The sequence below is a fragment of the Pseudorca crassidens genome, chromosome 13 (assembly GCF_039906515.1).
Source record: "Pseudorca crassidens isolate mPseCra1 chromosome 13, mPseCra1.hap1, whole genome shotgun sequence".
NCBI classification, from domain to species: domain Eukaryota; kingdom Metazoa; phylum Chordata; class Mammalia; order Artiodactyla; family Delphinidae; genus Pseudorca; species Pseudorca crassidens.
This window is the reverse complement of record NC_090308.1, coordinates 29,956,265-29,978,894: the sequence shown is the minus strand read 5'-3', so window position 1 is coordinate 29,978,894 and position 22,630 is coordinate 29,956,265. Positions and strand designations below refer to the sequence as shown.

Sequence of the window (22,630 nt, the reverse complement as noted above, 5' to 3'; positions counted from 1 at the left end):
CATACACAAACATTTAAAATTCACAGATTAACAAAACCTATTTACTAGAGAGTATAGATGTATAGATAAAAGATACACGGGTGTGTTCACATAGCCTTTTTTTAAGAACCTGCACTTTCAACAGAGGACAGAGCTCTGGTACGGGATAATGGCAATACAAGTAGTCTAGTCTCTAGTTCAGTTAAGATATAGATGCAAGGTTGTACATTTTCATGGTTAAATGAAGTAAAAAAATAATTAGTCACTATTGTTTGGTGAGCTTTGTAATGTGTTTGAAGACTGTTTTCCTCAGTATAAAAACAAACAAAAACAAACACCAGGAGAAACCAACTTGGTCACTACTTGAATTTTGGAGGACTTAGCATGAATCCATTCCCACCAGAGACATGGCTAATCTAGAACCTCCCTACCCACCCTGCCCCAAGACCATCCCAGGTGTTGCCTACTCCTCTGTGGTAGGTTTAAAAATATACTGTTTTTTAAGGATGGGAAGGTAAGGGGCTAGGTGAGTTATTGCTTATTTTAATCAATCTTACTGATTTTAGACATCTAAAACTGGCTAGTAGCAGGGAAAATATTTACACACTGGTTATATATTAGTATCAATCTGGTAAGAATAGTTCTCCAAATCATCTTAAGCTATCAGACCATGAAGGAATACAAAAAGAAAAGAAAACCCCATAAACTCTGAAAATATAAGCAATAGAAGAAATCTATTCCCCAAATAAGTTTAACAAGCTATTATGAGTAAATGTTTCCTCAGTCTTTACAGTCTATACTATAGGGATTTTTGAGGCTATAATTTGAAGAAGATGTAATTTATTTCTTCCTTCTTGAAAGAATGAAGTACAGTTTATCATTACTGCTGAAATGACTACTTAGGGGAGATAGCTTAGTAAATAAAACAGCCTTTGGTAGCTTAATTAGCTCTCAACTCAGGTGGTTACAGGCAAGATTTCAAAAGGTAAAGTAACACAAAAAAGGGATTTTCTAGTGATTAGCGAATTACATTTTATAAAACATATCATTGGACTAAGTATGTTGACTATAATTTTAATGACTTTCTGCAACAAGTTTTCACTCTAAATATATTAAAAACTTGGGAATACTTTTTGGAAAGACCAAGAGGTTATGGTTAATATGCCCCTCAAAATCGGAGAAAAGTTACTAGCTTTCATTTTAACTAGAAATTTTTTCCTCTTACAGAAGCTTTTGAAATTGCCATCTCCTTCTTGTTTTAAATGGCTGAAATAGGGAAGTTGAGAACCTTGAAATCATTCAAACAAGAAGGCAATGGTGAAAAATTTCTCCCAAGCTGAAGCTGTGGAACTCTGCTACAAGAACGTGAACAGTTCCTGTCTTAAGACTCCTTACTCACCAGGTCCTCGGGCAATTCTGTATGCAGTCCTCAGTTTGGGGGCCCTGCTGGCTGTGTTTGGAAACTTACTGGTCATTACTGCTATTCTTCACTTCAAACAGCTGCACACATCTACAAAGTTTCTGATCGCATCCCTGGCCTGTGCGGACTTCTCGGTGGGAGTGACTGTGATGCACAGTGAGGTCTCTGGAGAGCTGCTGGTACTCTGGGGAGAGTTACTGTAAATTTCATACATGTTTTGATAATTTCTTCTGTTTTGCTTCTTTATTTCACTTATGCTGTATCTCTGTTGACAGATATATTGCTTTACTGATCCTCTGACCTACCCAACCAAGTTTACTGACTTGGTTTCAGGAATATGCATTGTTCTCTCTTGGTTCTTTTCTGTCACATATAGTTTTTCTATCTTTCACACAGGGGTCAATGAGGAAGGGGTTGAGGACCTAGTAGTTGCTCTCACCTGTGTAGGAGGCTGTCCAGCTTCAATGAATCAAAATTGGGTTCTAATTTATTTTCTTCTATTCTTTATACCCACTGTTGCCATGGTGTTTGTTTATATATGGTAAGGTATTTTTGGTGGCTAAATATCAGGCCAGGAAGATGGAAAGTACAGCCAGCCAAGTTCAGTCCTCCTCAGAGAGTTATAAGGAAAGAGTGGCAAAGAGAGAGAGAAAAGCTGCTGAAACATTGGGTATTGCTACGGCAGCTTTTCTGGTCTCTTGGCTTCCATACATTATTGATGCTATAATTGACGCTCATATGAATTTTATAACTCCTCCTTATGTTTATGAGATTTTAGTGTGGTGTGTTTATTATAATTCAGCTATGAACCCCTTGATATACGCTTTCTTTTATCCATGGTTTCAGAAGGCAATAAAACTTATTGCAAGTGGCAAAGTCTTAAGAAATGATTCGTCAACAATTAATTTACTCTCTGAGGAAACATATGTATATTGTTAAGATTACTGCAGGGACTTTAAAACTAATGTGGGGGCTTCCCTGGTGGCACAGTGGTTGAGAGCCTGCCTGCCGATGCTAGGGGACGCGGGTTCATGCCCCGGTCCGGGAAGGTCCCACATGCCGCGGAGCAGCTGGGCCCGTGAGCCATGGCCGCTGAGCCTGCGCGTCCGGAGCCTGTGCTCCGCAACGGGAGAGGCCACAACAGTGAGACGCCCGCATACCGCAAAAAAAAAAAAAAAAAGATTTCTCCAAACTGATTCTAAGTGTCGAGTCCAAGGCAACTTTATCCTCCTTATGCTTCCTGCTCTGGGGCCGGGTCCCCACGTGTGGAGAACTAATGGCCTAATTGTGTGATGGGACACACGGTAGCAAAGGAATTGAAAATGGAGCAGGGGGGATGTGGGTGATTACAGCACATGATAGGTGCGCTACCAAAGTATATTTTGGGGTCTCTGCCCACCAATGTCCTACACACTGTTTACAGAAATGATAGAATTATTCCTGAAAGTTTTTTAAACCTATTAATGTAAGCACATATAGATACAAGGTTTGCAACAGAATTAAGGAGGATGTCTTTTGTTTCCACAAGAAGCTCAAGCACATTAAAAATTTGGGACATAATGAATTTCTCGTCCATTCAGCTTATGTCTGAACTCTCTTCTACTAAACTGTCAAATTAAAAGTGATTTCTACATTCCCTAAGAAAGTGACTAACCTGCAGGAGCAGACCATAATAATAAAGAATTTCCTGATTGTTCTAATATGATCGCATTCCTTTTTACCTTGTCATTAAATTTGTTTAGTGCTACCATATTAAATATACTGCTTTAGTACCCACTATTTAAGGCTTTTAAGGGACTTTAAAAAGTCCTTCTTCCTGATAATCATTCTTTCTTCTTTCGTTGAATTATTTTGTCCTTACCCAAGCAATTGATTTCTTTCAGTTACTCAATTTCTATAAAAAATTCAATGCTAATGGATCTTAACATATTAAATGATATATGTGAACAGCCGTAGCACAATGCCTGATATGTAAAGAACACCATCAAAGGTGACTTTGCTCTTGTCCTCCCTCCCTCCCTCCCTCCCTCCCTCCCTCCCTTCCTTTGTTCTTTCCTGGTTGGGATGAACACCACATTCAACATCAAGAATACATTTGACCAGAAAAGATTTCCCCAAAGTAAAGGAATGGGATTGTATGTAAAAACCCAGGTAACTGCCTTAACCCCCTGCTTCACATAGGTGAACACTTGTGGTAAATGATTTACTCAGCCGCTTATGAAGAAATAACCCTTTCCACAATTCTAAATCTTCTTCCCAGGAAACATGTTGCACTGCCAAAAGGCACACATTATCCTGTTTGCATTTTTAAAAAGCTCTGCCTTTTATTACAAATTTATATTAAGTACTGCACCTATAACCTTCTGCATTCCTACACTACTCTTTGTATATGACCAAGATGAAAAAAGAGGAATCAATCCACCAGCAATGCCACTGCATTATTAGAGTGACAATTTGCTTCTTAAGAAAACCCAAGGAAGAGAAAGTGCAGATCTGTCCTGAATCCCTTCTCCACATACCTGTTGCACTGCAGATGACATTGTTAATTAAACTCCTCGCTCAAGGAACTGTATTTCTTTGTTTCTTTTCTAACTAGCGTGAATGCTTTTATGGAACTAGACAACCTGAACTATGTGCATTGTGTTGTCTTACAACTTAACAATCAGTCTCAAGGGAATTGGGTTTGAAAAATTAAAAAAAAAAAAGCCAAAGCAAAACCTTGCCTTTCTAAAGTTTAACAGCTAACTGAGCCTAAACCACCCCTCCATCCTCTCAGGAATCTCTGCTTTCTGAAGTTTTCATCACCTACAGAGCTGAAGGCTCTAAATCCGCTATTTACTGTAACTATAAAAGTCAATCTAAACTGTTGAGTTACAGGTGACCCTAAGGAACCTGATTCAGTTACACATGGATGAGATCAGTAGTTCAAGTAGAAGAATGGTTATACGTCTTCCATCTCTAGGAAAATCTGATTGTCACAGTCCACACATTGTCTCACATTCCAGTCACTAAGAAGAGGTCTTATCACCTATCGTTTTTGTCTTTTTTCCTTTGTTTAAATGTGACTAAAAGGACAAGTCGCATCAACCCTCTCGGGGGAATGGGGCATAATTATTATCTCTTTAAGGAACTCACGTAATGATGCCAAAATCTCAGATGTTACCGACTTAAATCTACGCACATGATGAAGGACTTACCTTTTTTTTTTTAAAGAAGATGTTGGGGGTAGGAGTTTATTAATTAATTAATTTATTTTTGCTGTGTTGGGTCTTCGTTTCTGTGCGAGGGCTTTCTCTAGTTGTGGCAAGCAGGGGACACTCTTCATCGCGGTGCGCAGGCCTCTCACTATCGCGGCCTCTCTTGCTGCGGAGCACAGGCTCCAGACACGCAGGCTCAGTAGTTGTGGCTCATGGGCCTAGTTGCTCTGCGGCATGTGGGATCCTCCCAGACCGGGGCTCGAACCCGTGTCCTCTGCATTAGCAGGCAGATTCTCATCTACTGAGCCACCAGGGAAACCCTGGACCTACCTTTGTGTTTGTGTTCTTTTAAAATGTGGAAGTTCATTCTGCACTGATGGGACAGCCTTGGAAGGCAACATACCACAGATGTAGACAGAATATAATACTGGTCACTAAAAACCATCAGTGTCTGTTTGAATTAAAATTATAGCTACCCTGTGATTTCAGTCACCTTGGCTTAGGGCTGCTGCTCGGGCATGCCACTTGTGCAGTCACGTGGGGTCACAAAGGGTCCTGAGTTTCAAAGGGCCCACACTTGGTTCAGTGGCTCTGCTGTTACCCTATTGAAATGCTTAGTACTTTTTTAAGAAGTGAAAATGCATTTTCGTTTTGTTATGGGTCCCCCAAATTACATAGCTGGTCCGGATCAATCTCTCTCAGAAGCTCTTCTTGAAGAAGAGAAAGAAGAACCAAAAGATCTCTTTTCATTTCAGAGCATATTCCTATTTATATTACGATATGATGAGAAAATGTGTATGAAATTATTTTTAAAGCAAACTTTACAAATAGCAGCACAGTTGCTTGCCAGGAAGGTAGAACTTATCTTAATAGCAGAAGGCATGGCTACTCCAAGGTTGCCAGCAAATTCTCTGTCTTCTGAGGAAGACAGTAAGTCATTTTGGATAAATCTTCTTGGTTCTGCAAAGAATTACTTAAGCATTCTCTTTTAATTAGGTAGATGGGAGACATAGCAGAGGACGGTTAGAACATAAATTGTTGTTTTTAAAGGGCTAAGCAGCAAAAGGAATGAGTCTAGTCCTCTTCCCTTCTGAGGTTCACTGCTATCAGAATATATCTAATAAGCTGAAATATACCATCTTAATATACACCAGATTAATGAACTAACCTAATATAGCAGCTGGCAAGAGAGCACACTAGGGCTTTCCTGAGCAGGACTGACCATGGAAGAGGTTAGATGGACGACTAATCCTTGAAAACTCTTCTGAACAATCCTCTTTAATCCCATTGGAAAGATGTGAAAGTGAGGGCTCTTTGGTGAATGAATGTGTCGTGTGTGCCAGCTCAGTCTTCTTTCTAAGCCCTTGGAAACCGTATGGTCGCCTGACAGCCCCATCTCTCTACATCATTGAAGATGGAACGGCATCTTCCGACTGGGTGGCCTCCTACTTTCAACAGTGACACCTTGTGGCAGCTTGGGAGAACTGACTCTTCAGATTCAGTCCTTAGAGAATATATCAAGAGAGCAGAAGGGAAATGGGAAAGATGGCTAATTAATTTAATTAAAACAGAGATATGATCTTATTTTGTACCTCAAGCTGGAGAAAATGGATATATCACTAATATAACTGTTCACATTTTTTAATGAAACTCAGGTATGCAGAATTTGAATTAATCACAATTAATCATGCCATACGTCTTACTTGCTTTATTCGTTTGTAGCATAATGAATACCCATGACTGTGAACTAGCTTGACAATAGTGTACATACCCCTATATTCTGCTTTCTGCCTGTCACCTCAGGTAACTACTATATTGAATTTTGTGTTTATCAGTTTTTGTATTCTTTTAATAGCTTTATTGTGTATGTCTGTATGATTAAATCAAAATATTGTTGCGTTTGTCTTTTGAATTATTTATAAAATGAGTATCACGCAGTTTGTTGTCTTTTAGAATCTGTTTTGCTCTTATTTTTCCACTCAATTTTACACTATATGTAACTGTGGTTCATTCATTTTCATTGCTATATAATAATCTTTTCTCCTATCAATAGATATTTGAATTATTTCTAGTTCTTTTGCTATTATGAATGGTGCTATTTTGAATATTCTTGTGCAAGTTTCCTGATGCTTATATTCAAGAGACTTTCTTTTTTTTTTCTCTTTTTTTTTTTTGCGGTATGTGGGCCTCTCACTGTTGTGGCCTCTCCCGTTGTGGAGCACAGGCTCCAGACGCGCAGGCTCAGCGGCCATGGCTCATGGGCCTAGCCGCTCCGCGGCATGTGGGATCTTCCCGGACCGGGGCATGAACGCATGTCCCCTGCATCAGCAGGCGGACTCTCAACCACTGCGCCACCAGGGAAGACCAAGAAAACTCTTAGTTAAATACTCATTTTGTTTGTCCCTTAATGATTAATTTCAAATTTTAGAGTTATGAGTAAATTACATACATAGAATAAATTAAGATTCTGTGTCAACAGAGGGTATAATACTGGATGAAGCCAACTTTTTTCTTAGCAGCAAGAATTCTTTTGCCTGTGTTTGTTTGTGGCCTTTGACATCTATTTTCACTGAATTGTGAGCATACGTTATAAACAGTCCTTATGACTTTAATTTCTTCAATGATTGGAGCTGAACTGATGCCTCCCTGGTATGTTGCAGGCTCACCATAAAACCTTACTGCCAAAAACACTTTTCTTGCTATAGGTGTTACTAACAGCATACAATAATGGATTTGGGGATTTCATAAAAAGTAAATTTTTTAACCATGGGGGCAAACATGGGTTTGTCAAATAAGATCCTTGTTAAAATCTTCTGTCTATTATTACCATATTTTCATAAAAGAAAAGAACATCTTAATTCTGGAAATTTAGTAAGGACATGATCTTAGACAAAAGACAGTCTATTAAATTGAATAAGTATTCCATAATGAAAAACTCACTACATTGTGTTTATTTTCTCACTTTATAATGATCTATAAAAAGTTTGTCACAGACAACACTAATCCTCAGACTGGGAGGATTTGGGAATCCCTGAGTTAGATGGTCAAGGTACCATTAGTTTGAGAAAATAACGTTAAGATGCTTAAATTTTAAGATATAACTTTAGAAATAGTTTTTCCCTTGCTAGTTTAAAAATGTTGCATTCAAATCAGTTAGTTATCTTTCCTCTCTCCCTTCTTTGAACAAATGTTCCTAGAGCAACTATTCTGGCCCAGGTTCTATGGCAGGTGCTGGAGATAAGTGAGCCCCTGCCCATAGAAGCTCACAGCCAGGGCTTCTGAGCTCATTTCTCAATTTTAAATACATTATTCTTCTAAATTTTCACTGTACTATATGAACTTTAAATTCCTTTTTCTTAAATATCTAAGGCAATGGTTCTTAGAAGAAATGTAATCCAAAGAACCCGGGTTGCTGTTTGAAATTGCAGATTTCTGAGTCTCAGTCCAATCAATCCCAAATAATTCGAAGGCAGTTACATCAGCCTGGGTAGTAGCCCATAAGCTAAGTCTAGTTAGCAGTTTCAGAACAAATTTTTAAATAACTGTTAAAATATTTTTCTATTCATAAGGAATACATATTTATTGCCAGAATTAAACCCGTACAGGCACATCTGCTTCAACTTGGCTGGGGATAAAATTATGAGTCCCCATGGTTGCTTCATTTCCCCCCCCCCCCCACTTCCTGAAATAAGAAAGAGAGTGGAGTTTGTAGCCAGAACAGACTTGGACTAAAATCTGTCTCTAACTGTCATTAGCTCTATCCCCTTGGGTACCTTTTTATCCCTGATTCATCTATTCCCCTAAAGAAACGTGCATTGAATGACTTCTCTGTGCCAGGTGTTCCCTGAGTACAGGGTACAACGATGAATAAGAGACAGTCTCTTAACTTCTGCAATCTACACTCCAGTGTGAACACAGCCAGGGAGTGTACTGATGGGAAGGGCAAGACATATTTGGAGAGTGCAGAGAAGACCCCTATCTGGTCTTAGGGAATTTAGATAGCTTCCTGGAGAGGTAACCCTCAAGATAAGTCTTTTAAAATGAGTAAATGTCAGCCAGTTACGGGAGGTGGGGTTGTAGGGAAGGGGGCTTTTCAGGCATGGCGGCTGCAGGAGCAAAGACGCAGGGAGGGAAAGCACAGGAACCGCGAGGAAAGCTGGGACTTGAACCCAGGCTTGTCTGGTTCCAAAGCCTGAGGACGGCCCTCTGTGCAGGGAGCTTCAGAACTTTGGCATGCCTCAGAGCTTACACGAGGTGCTAGTCCAAGTTCATTAGCTAGGTAGACAATAAATAGTTATTTTGCAGATAGATATCAATAGTATATATGTAGAATTGTAGAGTAGAATATGTAGTTACTTTATGTATGTTTATAGAAATTATTTTTAAGGAAATAAAAGTTCCCACACTCTTTCAAATATACTAGATGCCAAATATTGCGCATCACAGACTAATGCAGAAATGTGTCACCAGGTTAACTTCTTTCCTCATAGACCTTGGAATAAATCTTCTACGCTTCTTTTGTATAATTTTAATTGTAGAATTTATTAGAATTTATTTTCTTGACATAGGGCCTTCGTGTCCACGTTATTTCTATTTCTATTACAGCAGTCAAGGTTGAGAAACACTACTTTAACACACTGCATTGTGAAAATATTGACCAATAAACAAATTTCAGAGCTTTTCGTCGCAGTTAATGCTTATCTGACTGGTATATTTATGAAGAGGAAAGTTTGCCATTGATAAGCCATTGTGAGTGGCTGAATTTAAGCTTCTAAATCACTTTAATTGATAAATATGCTGAGAACTTTTAATTTGTGTGATTTCTTCCTTCTGAAAAAAATCAAAGGCTAAAACAAATTAGATGCTGAGGTTGATATGACTTTACAGTAGAACTAGCCTCAATGGAACACTCTAACCAAATTAGAATGTTGGAGCAACATAAATTGACTGGGAGCTTAGAGGCTTGGGAAAGAGGTTTTAGGAGAAGGAGGAATGTGGGACAGAAGGTCAGGACCTGGCAAAGACAAATTTACTTTCTCTGAATACCTGTTTACAGTTGACCATGTGCTCAATGACCTGTGTTGAAACACTTTGGGAAATGCACATATACTTTATCTTTAAAAAAAAAATCTTCAGTCTGATTCTTACATCACCTAGCTTATTTGAGTGCAACATTCAAAGTATCTTTCTGAATAATTCTTTCTTTGGTACACTATATAGTCTGCTAAATTTCAAAATATAAATCATTCTTTAAACACTTAAGTTAATGTTCACACTCTGGTTGACAATGTACAATTAACCAAACTGATTCACCAGAATCCACCAATTTACAGCAGTTTATATGGTTTGCTTTACTTTTTTGGCCAAAATTATTTATGACTCTCCAAAGATTGAATTATTGACTTCAATAACCAAGCTGATGGAACTTCCATTTCACTGATCTCTTAAGATGGCAATATTATTATTATAAAAAAATCAGTTCCAACAAGCTCCTTGCTAATACATTTATTTTTATCTCTTCTTGAGTGGAAACTTATATGAATACTTCTCTTTGAGAGGACAGTGGAATATGAGACTGCTTCAAATGAATGTTGTCTGGACTAGGAAAGGAGAGTCATGTCGTGTTGTTGCAATTGCTTTTTTGGTGTTTAGTGTAATATTGTATGTCAAGTTAAAGTTCTTTTCGTGCATGCAACCAAAAACTACTCTACAGAGAATTCATTAGAAGACTATCTGGGACTCATGGAATCCATAAGAGAATGGATAAGTCAGTTTGGAAATGAATACTTGGGTATCTCTGGAGTCTGGGAAGCAAGAATTCCAACAACACCAAGAGCAGTCAGGTCACAATCTTACCACATGGATAGGATGAAAACCCACAGTTTTCATTTGTTTGTTTTCTGCTAAAAATCACTGTCTTTTTCCCTTCATTTAAGATTCAATTTCCAAAGAAAGACCTTCTGAAAGTTTTAGTGTAGGTTATCCACCCATCTGTTTAGTTAAGGGGAAAGGCAGAAAGCCAGTCTCTTCATTACAGTCCCAACAGTTTATCCCTAGTTGGGATGGGAAAGTTCTCAAAAGCTAATAGGATTCCAGTTGGGAAATGGATTCTGGGCAACCAAAAGACCAAAATACCTTCTGCATGAGGGAATGGTAGCTAGAATAAAGCTGGGAATAGGGAAAGACAAAGTTGTTTCTTCTTGTTTTGCTGAGAGGATGGGTTATGGGTTGTCTTTTATTATGAGTATTAAAAACAGAGGTTTCAAAGAGAAATAGTCTATAGGGGATTTAGTACTAAGTAAAAAAGGTAGAATTATCTGAGTCATGAACTTGTCCCGAGAAAAATGTGGGCTCAATATTAAAACCTGAATAGTAATTTAAAATAGATATGACAAGGATGACTCTTATCAACACTATCAATATCAATATTGCTCTAGAAATTCTGACTAATGAAGTATGCAAAGAATGTAAAGAAGAATAATTATTGGAAAGGAGATAAAATTTAGCATTATTTGAGGATAATATGACTATAGAATGAAAACCCAAACAGGTCAACTGAAAAACTAAAATAAATTTTACTGTACACCAGCAATAATAATTACATAGAAAATATAATGACCTAAAAGAGATATATTCATAATAGGCAAAGCACACACACATATACACACACACACAAAAGTACAAAACATCTAAGAATGTGTGGGAGCAAATGAAGAAAACCACAGAAACTTGCTCTAAGGTACAGAAAACTGTCTAAATGCTTTTGTTCTTTTTAAAAATTTAACAAAATGGTTTCACAAGTAGAAAAAGCCAAGGTAGTTTTTGAAACTAGGAGTGATTAGGGGCAACTTGTCTTACCATGTACTAAATGAAAAGGTTTTAAAAATGTTTTTAAAATCTACTAGAACAAAAATCTAGTCAGTTCAATGGAACTAAATATACAGTCCTGAAACAGACTCTAAAAGGCGGAAGGGTTTGTGAACAGAAATGTATATACAGGAACATGCATTTTAGTTTCATTTAAAATTAGCTGCCTTACCCTAACTTACCCATGAGCATAAGTCACAGTTATTAAATAGATAAATTCAAATCCCTGGTGCTACCCAACGTAATAAAAACGACATGAAGTCTGGATGAGAAACAGCTCAACTGCAAATGGGTACTTATGATTAAGAATGTTGGCCCACTTCTATAAGATCTTACTTGAAACCACTATTTTTCCTTTTTTCTTTTGTATATGACACCTTAATAGACATGGCATACTCTGTGTCCGATTATACCTCTTCTTATCCTTCAGGTTTAGCTGCTTTGATGGATAGCTGCTTCTCTTTCAGTGTAGCCTGGAGCCCAACAAGTGAATTTGTTTTACTTCATATGGCTTGTGTTTTGAGTCCTACCACACCAGCCACGACCTTGAAATATGGTGAAATCTTCCAGACAGTTTCATGAGCTTCAGTAACAGGTAACAGGAATTAATTTCTATTGTTTGAAAAAAAGGAATCAAAATAAACTAAGTGGTCAACAATGGGAAAACGGTTAAAAAACAGTTTTGTGCATCCATGCAATGTAGCCTTATACAGTCACCAAAAATTAAGTTTTTAAGAAGCGGTACGCGGGCCTCTCACTGTTGTGGCCTCTCCCGTTGCGGAGCACAGGCTCCGGACGCGCGCAGGCCCAGCGGCCATGGCTCACGGACCCAGCCGCTCTGCGGCATGTGGGATCTTCCCGGACCGGGGCACAAACCCTGTCCCCTGCATCGGTAGGCGGACTCTCAACCACTGCGCCACCAGGGAATCCCCAAGTTTTTAAGGATTTTGAATGATATGGTTCTTTCAGGAAGTGAGCTCTGAGTGATATTTTAATTTCATTTTGTTTCTATGTGATATATTATTTTTATTTTTTACTTTATTTTCTAAATTTCCTACAAGTATGAAAATCAGAAAAACCATATTTTTAAAATATAAAAATTGATATTTAAGAATTAGAATATATAAATAAGAATTAATGATAAATAGCAAATTATGTGTAAACAATTACTTAATAGTAACATTTAATGTATACTTTCAGTTGATTTTACAAAAAGGCATATATATTCAAGCAAAGGAATGACAAATCTCTTCTAATTTGCATCCCCAAATGTAGCCTCTTAGTTTCCACCACTGAACAACTGAGTAAGGTACCACTGTCAATTTCATGGCAGTTCATGTAAGGGCAGGAGAAGTTCTTTAAAATACAAGTCCCTAAATTCTGGGCTTGTAAAGCTTCAATATGTATAATAAGAATGGCAAATAGGAAGCAAGATATAAGCATCATATCTAACTACACAATCTTTGCCCCTAATACTTGATAAAAGCCCTGTAGCTGGTGCATGTGGTTGCTATTATGTTGTGTTCATAAATATGATCACCAACTGTTGGCCAAACAGTAAAGTCTAATAATTCTATGGATTTAATTCTAAAAATAATTTACATCTAGATGAATCTTTTTGGAAAATTTTACCAAATAGAATCATCTTCAGTGCTCTTCTGAACCAGGGATAGAAAAATGCATAAACCATTGGATTTAAAGTGGAATTCAAGTAGCCAAACCAAATCAATGCATCGTTCAGGATGGGTGGAATTGTATAGTCCAGGAAAGGATCCATGACTGTGCAGACAAAGAAAGGACACCAGCATGTGAAGAAAACTCCCATCACAGTCCCTAAAGTCTTCGTAGCTTTCCTTTCTTTGCTTCGTGAAATTCCATTTTTCTCTTCCAACCCAATTCGAAATTTCTGATTTGCATCATGAATGGATCTTGCCTGCCCTTTCGCTATGAAATATATTCTACAATAGATGCATATCATAATAGAGCCAGGTATATAGAAAGAAGTCAGAAAGGCCAGAACCCCAGATGTTTTGCTGAAGAAGACAGAGCAACTCCCTATGCAGTGAATGTGTTTGTAATACGTCTCTTCAGCTCCTTTGAAGTTTAGCTCCAGAAAGATCATTCCAAATGCAAAAAGAGCAGGAATACTCCAACTAATGAAGATCATCACAAAAATAACCAAGATGTTGATCTTAGTTTTGTATCTCAATGGGTCACACACAGCATAGTAGCGGTCAATGGAAATGAAGGACAAATGAAAAATTGATGCTGAGCTCAGCATAATATCAGTGCTGTTGTGAATTTTACAGAAGACTTCTCCAAAATACCAGCAGTGCTCAACAGATCTCACCATACTATAAGGCATGACCAGACACCCCAGCAGAAAGTCCACAGTGGCCATGGAATGAATGAGCCAATTAGTTGGGGTATGAAGTTGTTTGAAGTGTGATATAGAAATAATAACTATTAGATTGCCAACCACTGTGGTTAGAATTATGAGCACCATTAAACTGTACAGGGAAGCACGGACGTCATTTGACCAGCTGCTTTTCACACAGGAGATATTAATTATATTGTGGCAAAAGGACATCATTCCTGAGGGCTCTGCACTAGTTATTATCTTTTCCTTTGTGTGTTGAGGAGTCTTTCTTCGAAATCCATGATCAGGTTAGAGTTCCTTCTTTTATTTCCATATATGTATCCCAGAAACCTGGGAGGATAAAAGAAAGGAAATCATCAGCAATTTGATTCTTCTCACTTTTAACACATTTACCTATTACTTCTTGCTGAAAAATGATTATTTTGCAAAGAGCTTTTATTTCCAAGTTTAGTTCAGTAGTTCAGTTCTACAATTATTATTATTATATATATATATTTTCTGTGGTACGCGGGCCTCTCACTGTTGTGGCCTCTCCCGTTGCGGAGCCCAGGCTCCAGATGCACAGGCCCAGCGGCCATGGCTCACGGGCCCAGCCGCTCCGCGGCATGTGGGATCTTCCCGGACCGGGGCACGAGCCCGTGTCCCCTGCATCGGCAGGCGGACTCTCAACCACTGCGCCACCAGGGAAGCCCCTGCAATTATTTTTAACATCTACTTGATGCTGCTCACTGTGCTGGAAATGCAAAGTTGAATTATTCGTTTGAAATATATGATTCTGTAATACTCAGCTAAATTCTCGAATTTGCAATACATTTTTCAATACACGTACAATACATATTATGTGTAATATATAATACATTATATAATTATGTATTATAAATATAAAAAGAGGGGGAGAGAGAGAGTTTGGAGGAAGAATGTAAATTCTGGCTATCAATGAACAACCTGTCACTATATTGTGAAGATGCTGGAAAATAACAACAAGTCTTAGAATTCCAGGAGTCCACCCTCCTCTTTGGCTCTTATTCCCTCTGGGCTGAGAGTTTAGGTCAAGACCACATAGAAATCGAAACTTATCCAACATTAGAATTGGAGGAATAAGATATTTAGGAACTAAAATGCATATTTTAGTAAATTTGATCTCTCCCCGTAATCCCTTTCTGCCTTCTCTTCTCAGGAGGAAACATATTCATATCAAGTACATCTGTAAGATTTATTTCAATAAACACCCAGGCCCACTTTATGACAGAACAAATTGCAGACGAAATCTATTTATATTATCTGAGCTCTGTAATATTTGAATTATAATTAAAATTTTGCTAAAAGAACGATGGAGTTTTTACTATGAAATTTGTGTTCACTCAACTAAACTATCATTTAGAGTTTTAAATCTTCTACGCGGACTTTTTTTTTTTTTTCTATTTCCCCCCTTTTCTTCTTTCTCTTACTTTTGCTGTTGACATTAAAGGAACCAAGCAACACACCTGTAATCAGTGTTTAGAACTGTTTGCTAATAATTACTACCAGTCAAGAAAACATTCCTACCTGATATCACATTGAGTAGCTTTACTCAGTGGGAACTAGGGTCCAAAAATAAGTAAGGGAAGATGAAAAGGGGAAAAAAACTGGTTGTTCAGTTTTAGAAGACTACCTTCATAGATGATGAAAAAGTCATCTGACAACTTTGTATGCCATGTTCTTCATTCCCAGATAAAAACCAAATGGCTTCCTTCTCATAATGGTAACATCCTGGTTTTAGAGAACTAGAGCCTGAAGAAATTATTGATTTCTTCAATATCTGGGAAATTATTGATAATACCAATGACATTCAGAAGAGTAAGTGTCTGACCAACTTTAAGAACATTACACATAATTTTTGTGCAAGTATTTTTTGTTATAATTTATTTTTAAATAGATTGACTTGTTTAAATAAATTCCCTATGATGATACTGAGTTGAGTGCTTACCTAAAAACATGACATAATAGTGTTTTTGTTTCTTTTCTTCCAGCTCTAAAAATTTAGCTAGCTAGAAATGATTACTCTCTGTATATAAAAATTACCAAGTTGGGGCTTCCCTGGTGGCGCAGTGGTTGAGAGACCGCCTGCCGATGCAGGGGACACGGGATTGTACCCGGGTCCGGGAAGATCCCACATGCCGCGGAGCGGCTAGGCCCGTGAGCCGTGGCCGCTGAGCCTGCGCGTCTGGAGCCTGGGCTCCGCAACGGGAGAGGCCACAACAGTGAGAGGCCCGCGTACCGCAAAAAAAAAAATTACCAAGTTGAACATACAGTAGTAATAAGGAAAGTTAATAAATCTCTCTTTAATTACCTAGCTAAGCAAACAGTTCTGTGCAAATGATCTAATCACCTAATGTTTGAAAATGACGTACGATTTAAAAATATATTGGTAAGCATTATAGTTTAAAGTAGATCTGTCTAGCAGGACAGGAACTCACTGGCTGAGTGGCCCCAACTTCCCAATAATGGGCCATCAGCGCTAAGTTCACCATGCCCTTTGTCTCTGGCTCCTTCAACCACCCATCTCTGATGGTTCAGACTCTCAATCCCAAACTTTTCTATACAATTCCTAATGTGAACCCATCTCCCAATCTACCTACCCGTTACCCGCCCTCCCCAAAACCATTCCAAGTGTGCCCTCCGGAACTCATGGTCATCACCCTACTTCCTCAAGCTCTTTATTAAATGCTTTCCTCTCTTTGTTCTAACTAAAACCATCTTTCCCCTGAGGATATCTCATCCCCTACAGACTTGTCAAAGGCAGCTGTTTTCTCACCTGTATCCCTAGCTACCCTTTATATTACAGGACTTGGAGGAAAACTAAGGATCCTCTTGTACTCATTGACATTGCGGATACTTTTCCGTCTTTCCTTCCTAACCTCCACCCCTTGCAAACTCTGAAGTTCTGTGTTCAAACTATACCTCTTCTTGCTGCAGACCTCAGACTTCCAAGTCATGTCTCTCTGTCTTGAAGATGTTAACTCCTAGTCTACCGTCATTTTCTCCAAGGCTACTCCTGCCAAAATTCTTGATAATTTTCTTGTCCACATAAATGATCCAATAATGGACTTTCAGCTCTTTAACCCTCTGCCTTCCAACAAGCATATCCTCCACTCCATATCATCTCACACTTTCATAGCCATCCCCAGAATCTTCCATTATCGATAATGAAGCCATTCCAAATGATTAATTTCAAGTTCCACCCTCTGTCTTCCCAGCCCATGCCACTAATGCTCTACTTCCAACACTTGTTCAACCTGCTTGAAGCCCATAATTCATTTATCTTATCACCTTTTCACTGTTCCTCATTTACTTACACTCACCTCTTTACCTAGTGTAGATTCCAAAATTTTTTAACATTATTTTAAACTCTCTCCCATTAATACACTTTTCTGGCTAAACTTGACCCCTTGTTAAATCGAGTTTGCCTCTTACTGTACTACACATGTGCAACTGAACATGATGGAGAAAAACACACAATCGGCCTCAGATTAAATTCATGACAGTTATGAACCATTCGAACTGCTCAAGAATCCTACCCAGTTCCCTATTACATTCATTCTCCCACTCTTCGAGATGACTATTTCATACCACCTCCCTCCTTCAATCTCAAATACTTTCTTCATCCTCATTCTCAGTTGATGACCTTGTATCTTGTTTCACTGAGAAAATAGATGCAATCAGAAGAGAATGTCCATATTCCCACTTCCACCCCTACACCAGCTTACATCTGTTCATATACTTAACCTTCCCTCTTATTACTAAAAATGAACTAACCATCTCCCATCAGAGCCGCCCCTTCATATGTGTCCTATAGGCACCCTTTCATGCCTGTTCAAGAATATACTCTCCAATTCTCCTCTATCCCCTGAATCTTCAGGAGTTCTCTTCTAAATAATTAACTCTAGTGTTCAAAAAATGTAGTAATATTCCATCTTAAAAAGAATTATTTTATACCCACATCTTTCAATTATCACCTTATTTCTCCCCTTTATGAAAAAAGAAAACATCTTTGAAAGAGTCCTGTAGACTCCTTGTCTTCAGTTATTCTCTTCCTAACCTTTTGAATCCACTCTAATGAGACTTTTGTCATTAACACTTCACCAAAACAATCTTAACCATATTGTTCTATATTACTAAACCCAATGGTAAACTCTCAGTCTTCATCTTGATGACCCCTCAGTTACTTCTTGAAACAATTTCTTCCTTGGCTCCAACTCACCTCCCTCTTGGAGCTCTGTTAACTCACTAGCTCTTCTTTATAGTCTCATTACTGGTTCTTCCTCAAGTCACCGGCCCTAAGGCTGGCTAGTCCTTGGTTCTCTTCTCTATTTACAGCTTCTCCCTAGGTTATTTCTTATAGTCTCATGACTTTAAAAAAAAGTCTCAAATGAATATCTCCAGCCTTAACTTCCCCCCTGAACTCTGAACTAAAATTTCCTGCTGCCTGGAGAATATCACCACTTATCATGTCTAAAGCCAAGTCTCTAATCTCCCCCATAATATGTGTTAAACTCCTCTTCCTCCCTAACGTCTAGAAATGGCAACTCCATTCTTGAAAATCTTCAGTCCCAAACACTGAAGTAATTCTTTACTTCTCTCTCTCACACTCAACAATATAGCCAACCCTTCAGTAAATACCTTGACTCTTCATTGAAAGTATGTCCAGAATCAGACCATTTCTCATCAATTGTACCATAGCCATAAACTTATCACTAACCACTGTCAAATTTGTAGCCTCCCAACTGGTTTCCTGGCTTCTCCTCCTTTTTTCCCCTTCCTTCTTGATTTACTTTTAGTATCTTGACTTAACATATAGCTTCTAAGCCAAGAAGGGGTGAATTGTTTCCCTCCTCACTACTCTTTCATGAAACGTAAAGAATGTGAATGAATTCTGTGGAAGGTGTGGAGAGTATGTTCAATAGAAGATGCTGACAGAGGAGAAGATTATTCTGTTTACAACCAGGTGTGAGAATTCATTATAAAGCAAAAGGAAAGGAGGTCCACAGTGTCCTTTGAAAAAGGCAATCATGGAGTCAGGAGAGGAAAGTCATAGCCTTTTAAAAACACAGCTGCAATCACTGGGGTCCAGGGGAATAGAACCTGGGAGAGGCAGAAGCTGTACAGGCTTAGATGAGGAATTCCGCAGCATGCCCAACCCTTACAGGAGAATGTCACCTGAGTTCCCAAGCGGTTTTACGGAGAAGTCAAGATCTCCTGCCCCTTACCACGAGGAAACGGGAAGCCCTTCAAGGAAATGCCAGCAGAATGGCCTGGAGTTGCAATAATGTAGAACCTTCCACCTGGTATAGGTACTTGTATGTCCTTACCCGAATGCACAAGCTAAATAGACATACAAAAGTAGTCCCCAAACAGAAAATGTGGAGCAGTTAATTTCCTGGGGAGTTCAAGGCAGAGGCCACTTGATACCTTAAAGGAAACTAAGAATAAACAACTGTTTATCTGGGAGAAGACCAATCCAGGTAGAGGGGTCAGCAAGTGCAAAGGCCCTGAGGTGGGAGCATGCCTAGTATGTTTGCAAAATAGCAGATGTCAATGTGGTTGGAGCAGAGCAGTGAAAGCAGAGAAAAATCGATGGAGAGGCCAGAGAAGCTGCACAGGGCTACATTGAATAGGGCCCACAGTAAGAATTTCAGCTTTGCCTTTGAGTGAGAAAGGAAACCATTGGAGGGTTTTGAATCCAGTAACATGCTCTGACGGATTCTAACAGATTCACTCTGGCTGCTGTGTCGAGAACAGGGGCAGAGGGCAAGGACAAAGTGAGATGATTAGGAAGCCGCTAAAATAACCTGGTGAAAGAAGATGGTGGTTTAGACCAGGGCAGTGGTCAAGTTTGGATATGTTCTGAAAGTACAGCAGGCAGGATTTACAGATAGACTGAATATGTGTTGGGAGAAAGTTATCAAGGGAAATAGCAAGGCTTCTGGTCTGGGCAGCTTGAAGGGTGGAGGTCCCAGTTACTGAGATAGGAAGATGGCGGTTAGAGGAGGGTAAGAAGCAGGAGGAAGTCAAGAGTTCAGTCTTGAACTTGGAGGCTGGGGCTGTGTGCTGAATAGCATGGCCTTTAGTACCCAGCTGCCTTTGTTTAAGTCTGGGGTGGGCCATTCACTAGTTCTGTGGCCTTGGACATTCTACCCAACCTCTTGAGGCCGTAGTTTGATAATGTGGAAAAACAATCTATTTCCTGGGCTTCTATGAGACTGAAGTAAGTTAATATTTGCAAAGTGCTTATAATAGTATCTTGTACATAGTGTTTATCAAGTAAATAAACATCCAAGGGGAACGTTAAAGGTGTGTTGAGGGAAGGTATAAGAACCATCGCGAGGCTTTTTGAAGACTACATGTGTATTTAGATCAATATAAAAAAGATATACTCTAGACTGTCACTATGGGCAGAGGGAGGAGGGGGGTGAAGGGTGAACAAAAAATAGGATGAAATGGAACAAACAGAAATAGTGTGTCATAAGGGAATAGACGGCTTTATTCACTGCTATGGCCCCAGGACCTGGAAAATGAGCACGAAATGAGCACGAAATGAACACGAAAATGAATAAAGGATTGAATGAATGAACAAATAAATTGAGGGGTTCATTAGCTCAATTCTGTGCTCCCTGGGGCCAATAAAAATTAAGGCACATATGCATAGCATGGATCTGATTCCAAAGATAAATATTATAGGCATTCAGATAGAAGTTCCTTGATTGTGGTGATGGTATCACAGGCGTTTTGATAAGTCCAGTCTCATCAAATTGTACCCATAAATTACGTGCAGTTCTTTGAATATCAATTATAACTCAATAATGCTGTTTTTAAAAAATAGAAAAAGGAGGATCAGCCTAACATAGGGATTCTCATCTGTAATTTTGGAAGCCAGAGGGCAGTGGAATGAGCTTAGAAACTATTAAGGAAATAGGATGGCAACTCAACAATCCTATAGTCAGCCAAAATAGTAATCATATGAAGGCAGAAAAAGGACAGCAAATATATGTCTATGACCACCTTCTGAAAGTCTCTAGAACATATTCTAACAATATAAAAATTAAATCAAAACAAAAATTTCTAAATAGCAAAAGATTAAGAGTAAAAGCAACAATAGTGAGTAATATTATCTAAATTGGGATTTAGTTTATATCAAAAAGAATTATGATAATATGACGCAATACAATACTGTTAAAAAAGGATTTTTGAAATGGAAAAAACAAATTTCAAGAGAACACATAATATTAACCTGGAATTTAAATTTTCAACTGTGTATAAAATAGATAACTAGTAAGAACCTTCTGTATAAAAAAAAATTAAATTTAATTAAAAAAATTTTTTCAACTATGTCAATAACCCCTAGTTGTTAACAGCATTGGTGAATAGCTGGCAAGTTAATCTTCTTGACCGGATTGTAAGATGCATAACTAATCATTTAATTTTGGAAAAATTCTCCAGCTGTATTTTTTGAAGTTCAAAATGCCAAATTGTTTGATCTAGCAAATGTTTGGTGCAATGATTTTCATTACAGCAACAAAAGTAAAAAGTAAAATTGTCTGAACTTATATCAGACCTTAAGTAAAATTGTCTGAACTTATATCATGAACCTCAGTAGATATATGTTCAACAAGATGTCAAATTGGAAGAGTTGGTTCTTTTTATAAGACATAGAAAGATGTCAATCAGATCCTGTCAAGTAAAGAAAAAACATTGCAGTGTTTTAAAATACCATGTACAGGGACACACACACCTACACACACACCTACACACACACAGAGGCACACACATTAAAGCAGGAAGTCATTCAGAAATGTGCCAGGATTTTTCCCACCAAATAATATTTGTGCAAGTAAGATTTTATTTCTGTAGTTTAGTATATAGGAACAATAAGATACAGTTTAATTTTAAAACCTGAAAAATCTCCATGAAGACTCCTCTATTATATTAAAACCAGCCAACAAACACAACATGGAATTTCCTTCTTCATTTACAAGGAAAGGAGATTTTTAAAAATCATGTTTCAACTTTTCAAATTTTCTAGCTTCACACAGGTGAATTTTTAATAAAAGTGAAATATTTTGAAAAGCACATGTAAAGCAAGCTATTTAAAAATATGTAACTCTTTTTATCCTCTCCTACTAATATGACAGAAGCCTTGTGAATCTTCCCAATAAATAATCCTAAATTTTAATGTATGAATAAGTACGAAACCATTGATAAGTCTTATTCTCTTGAGCACTCTCCCTGTGAAAGATTACCTGGGCCTCCAGGCTAGTCTGTGTGATTTGGCGAGGCCGTTCATCGCCTTCAGACCTACCTTTTCAGGAAAGGGTTACAGAGCGAGTGGATGAGCAGAAACACAGCCTTTGGGTGGAAGCTGTCTGCACGTGTCTCCCGGACACCTGCTGCAGGTGGAGCCACTGCGGCTCTATGATAGACCGCAGTTAACGCAGACAGAATGACGCAGATATTACAATCTGAAAAAGATAAGCTGATAATAAATCTTTTTGAAACAAGGTAACAGTATACTATTGAGAAAGATAAGTGGAAGGTGCTTTTATTCTAAACCAGCATCAGGAAGCTAGCAGTGAGCAAACTAGAGAAGGTAAATATTATCATTACTTTAAAAATAGTCTCAAGCGTGAGCCACCAGGATCCACAGTCATGGGTGTTAACAGCATATAAATGAAACCACATGTCCATTAAAACTGCCTTAATTGTTGATTGATTTGAAAAAAAGTTCTCCTGTATTAGACATCTGTACAATGC

At 38.3% G+C, this 22,630-nt stretch overlaps 2 protein-coding genes across 2 annotated transcripts; one reads left to right on the top strand and one right to left on the bottom strand.

Moving 5' to 3' along the window:
• Positions 1-1,293: 1,293 nt before the first annotated feature.
• On the top strand, positions 1,294-2,338 carry TAAR9 (trace amine associated receptor 9). Its single transcript, XM_067702889.1, is given in 4 exon segments — positions 1,294-1,550; positions 1,552-1,682; positions 1,685-1,929; positions 1,931-2,338. Coding segments are annotated over 4 exon segments (1,041 nt in total).
• A 10,698-nt stretch (positions 2,339-13,036) lies between these two features.
• LOC137204969 (trace amine-associated receptor 1) lies at positions 13,037-22,306 on the bottom strand. The gene is made up of 2 exons (XM_067702935.1): positions 22,179-22,306; positions 13,037-14,173 (listed from the first exon to the last, which is right to left on the bottom strand). The coding sequence occupies exon 2, from the start codon at positions 14,054-14,056 to the stop codon at positions 13,037-13,039; it is 1,020 nt and encodes a 339-aa protein (XP_067559036.1). The 5' UTR covers positions 14,057-14,173; positions 22,179-22,306.
• Between the last annotated feature and the right edge of the window lie 324 nt (positions 22,307-22,630).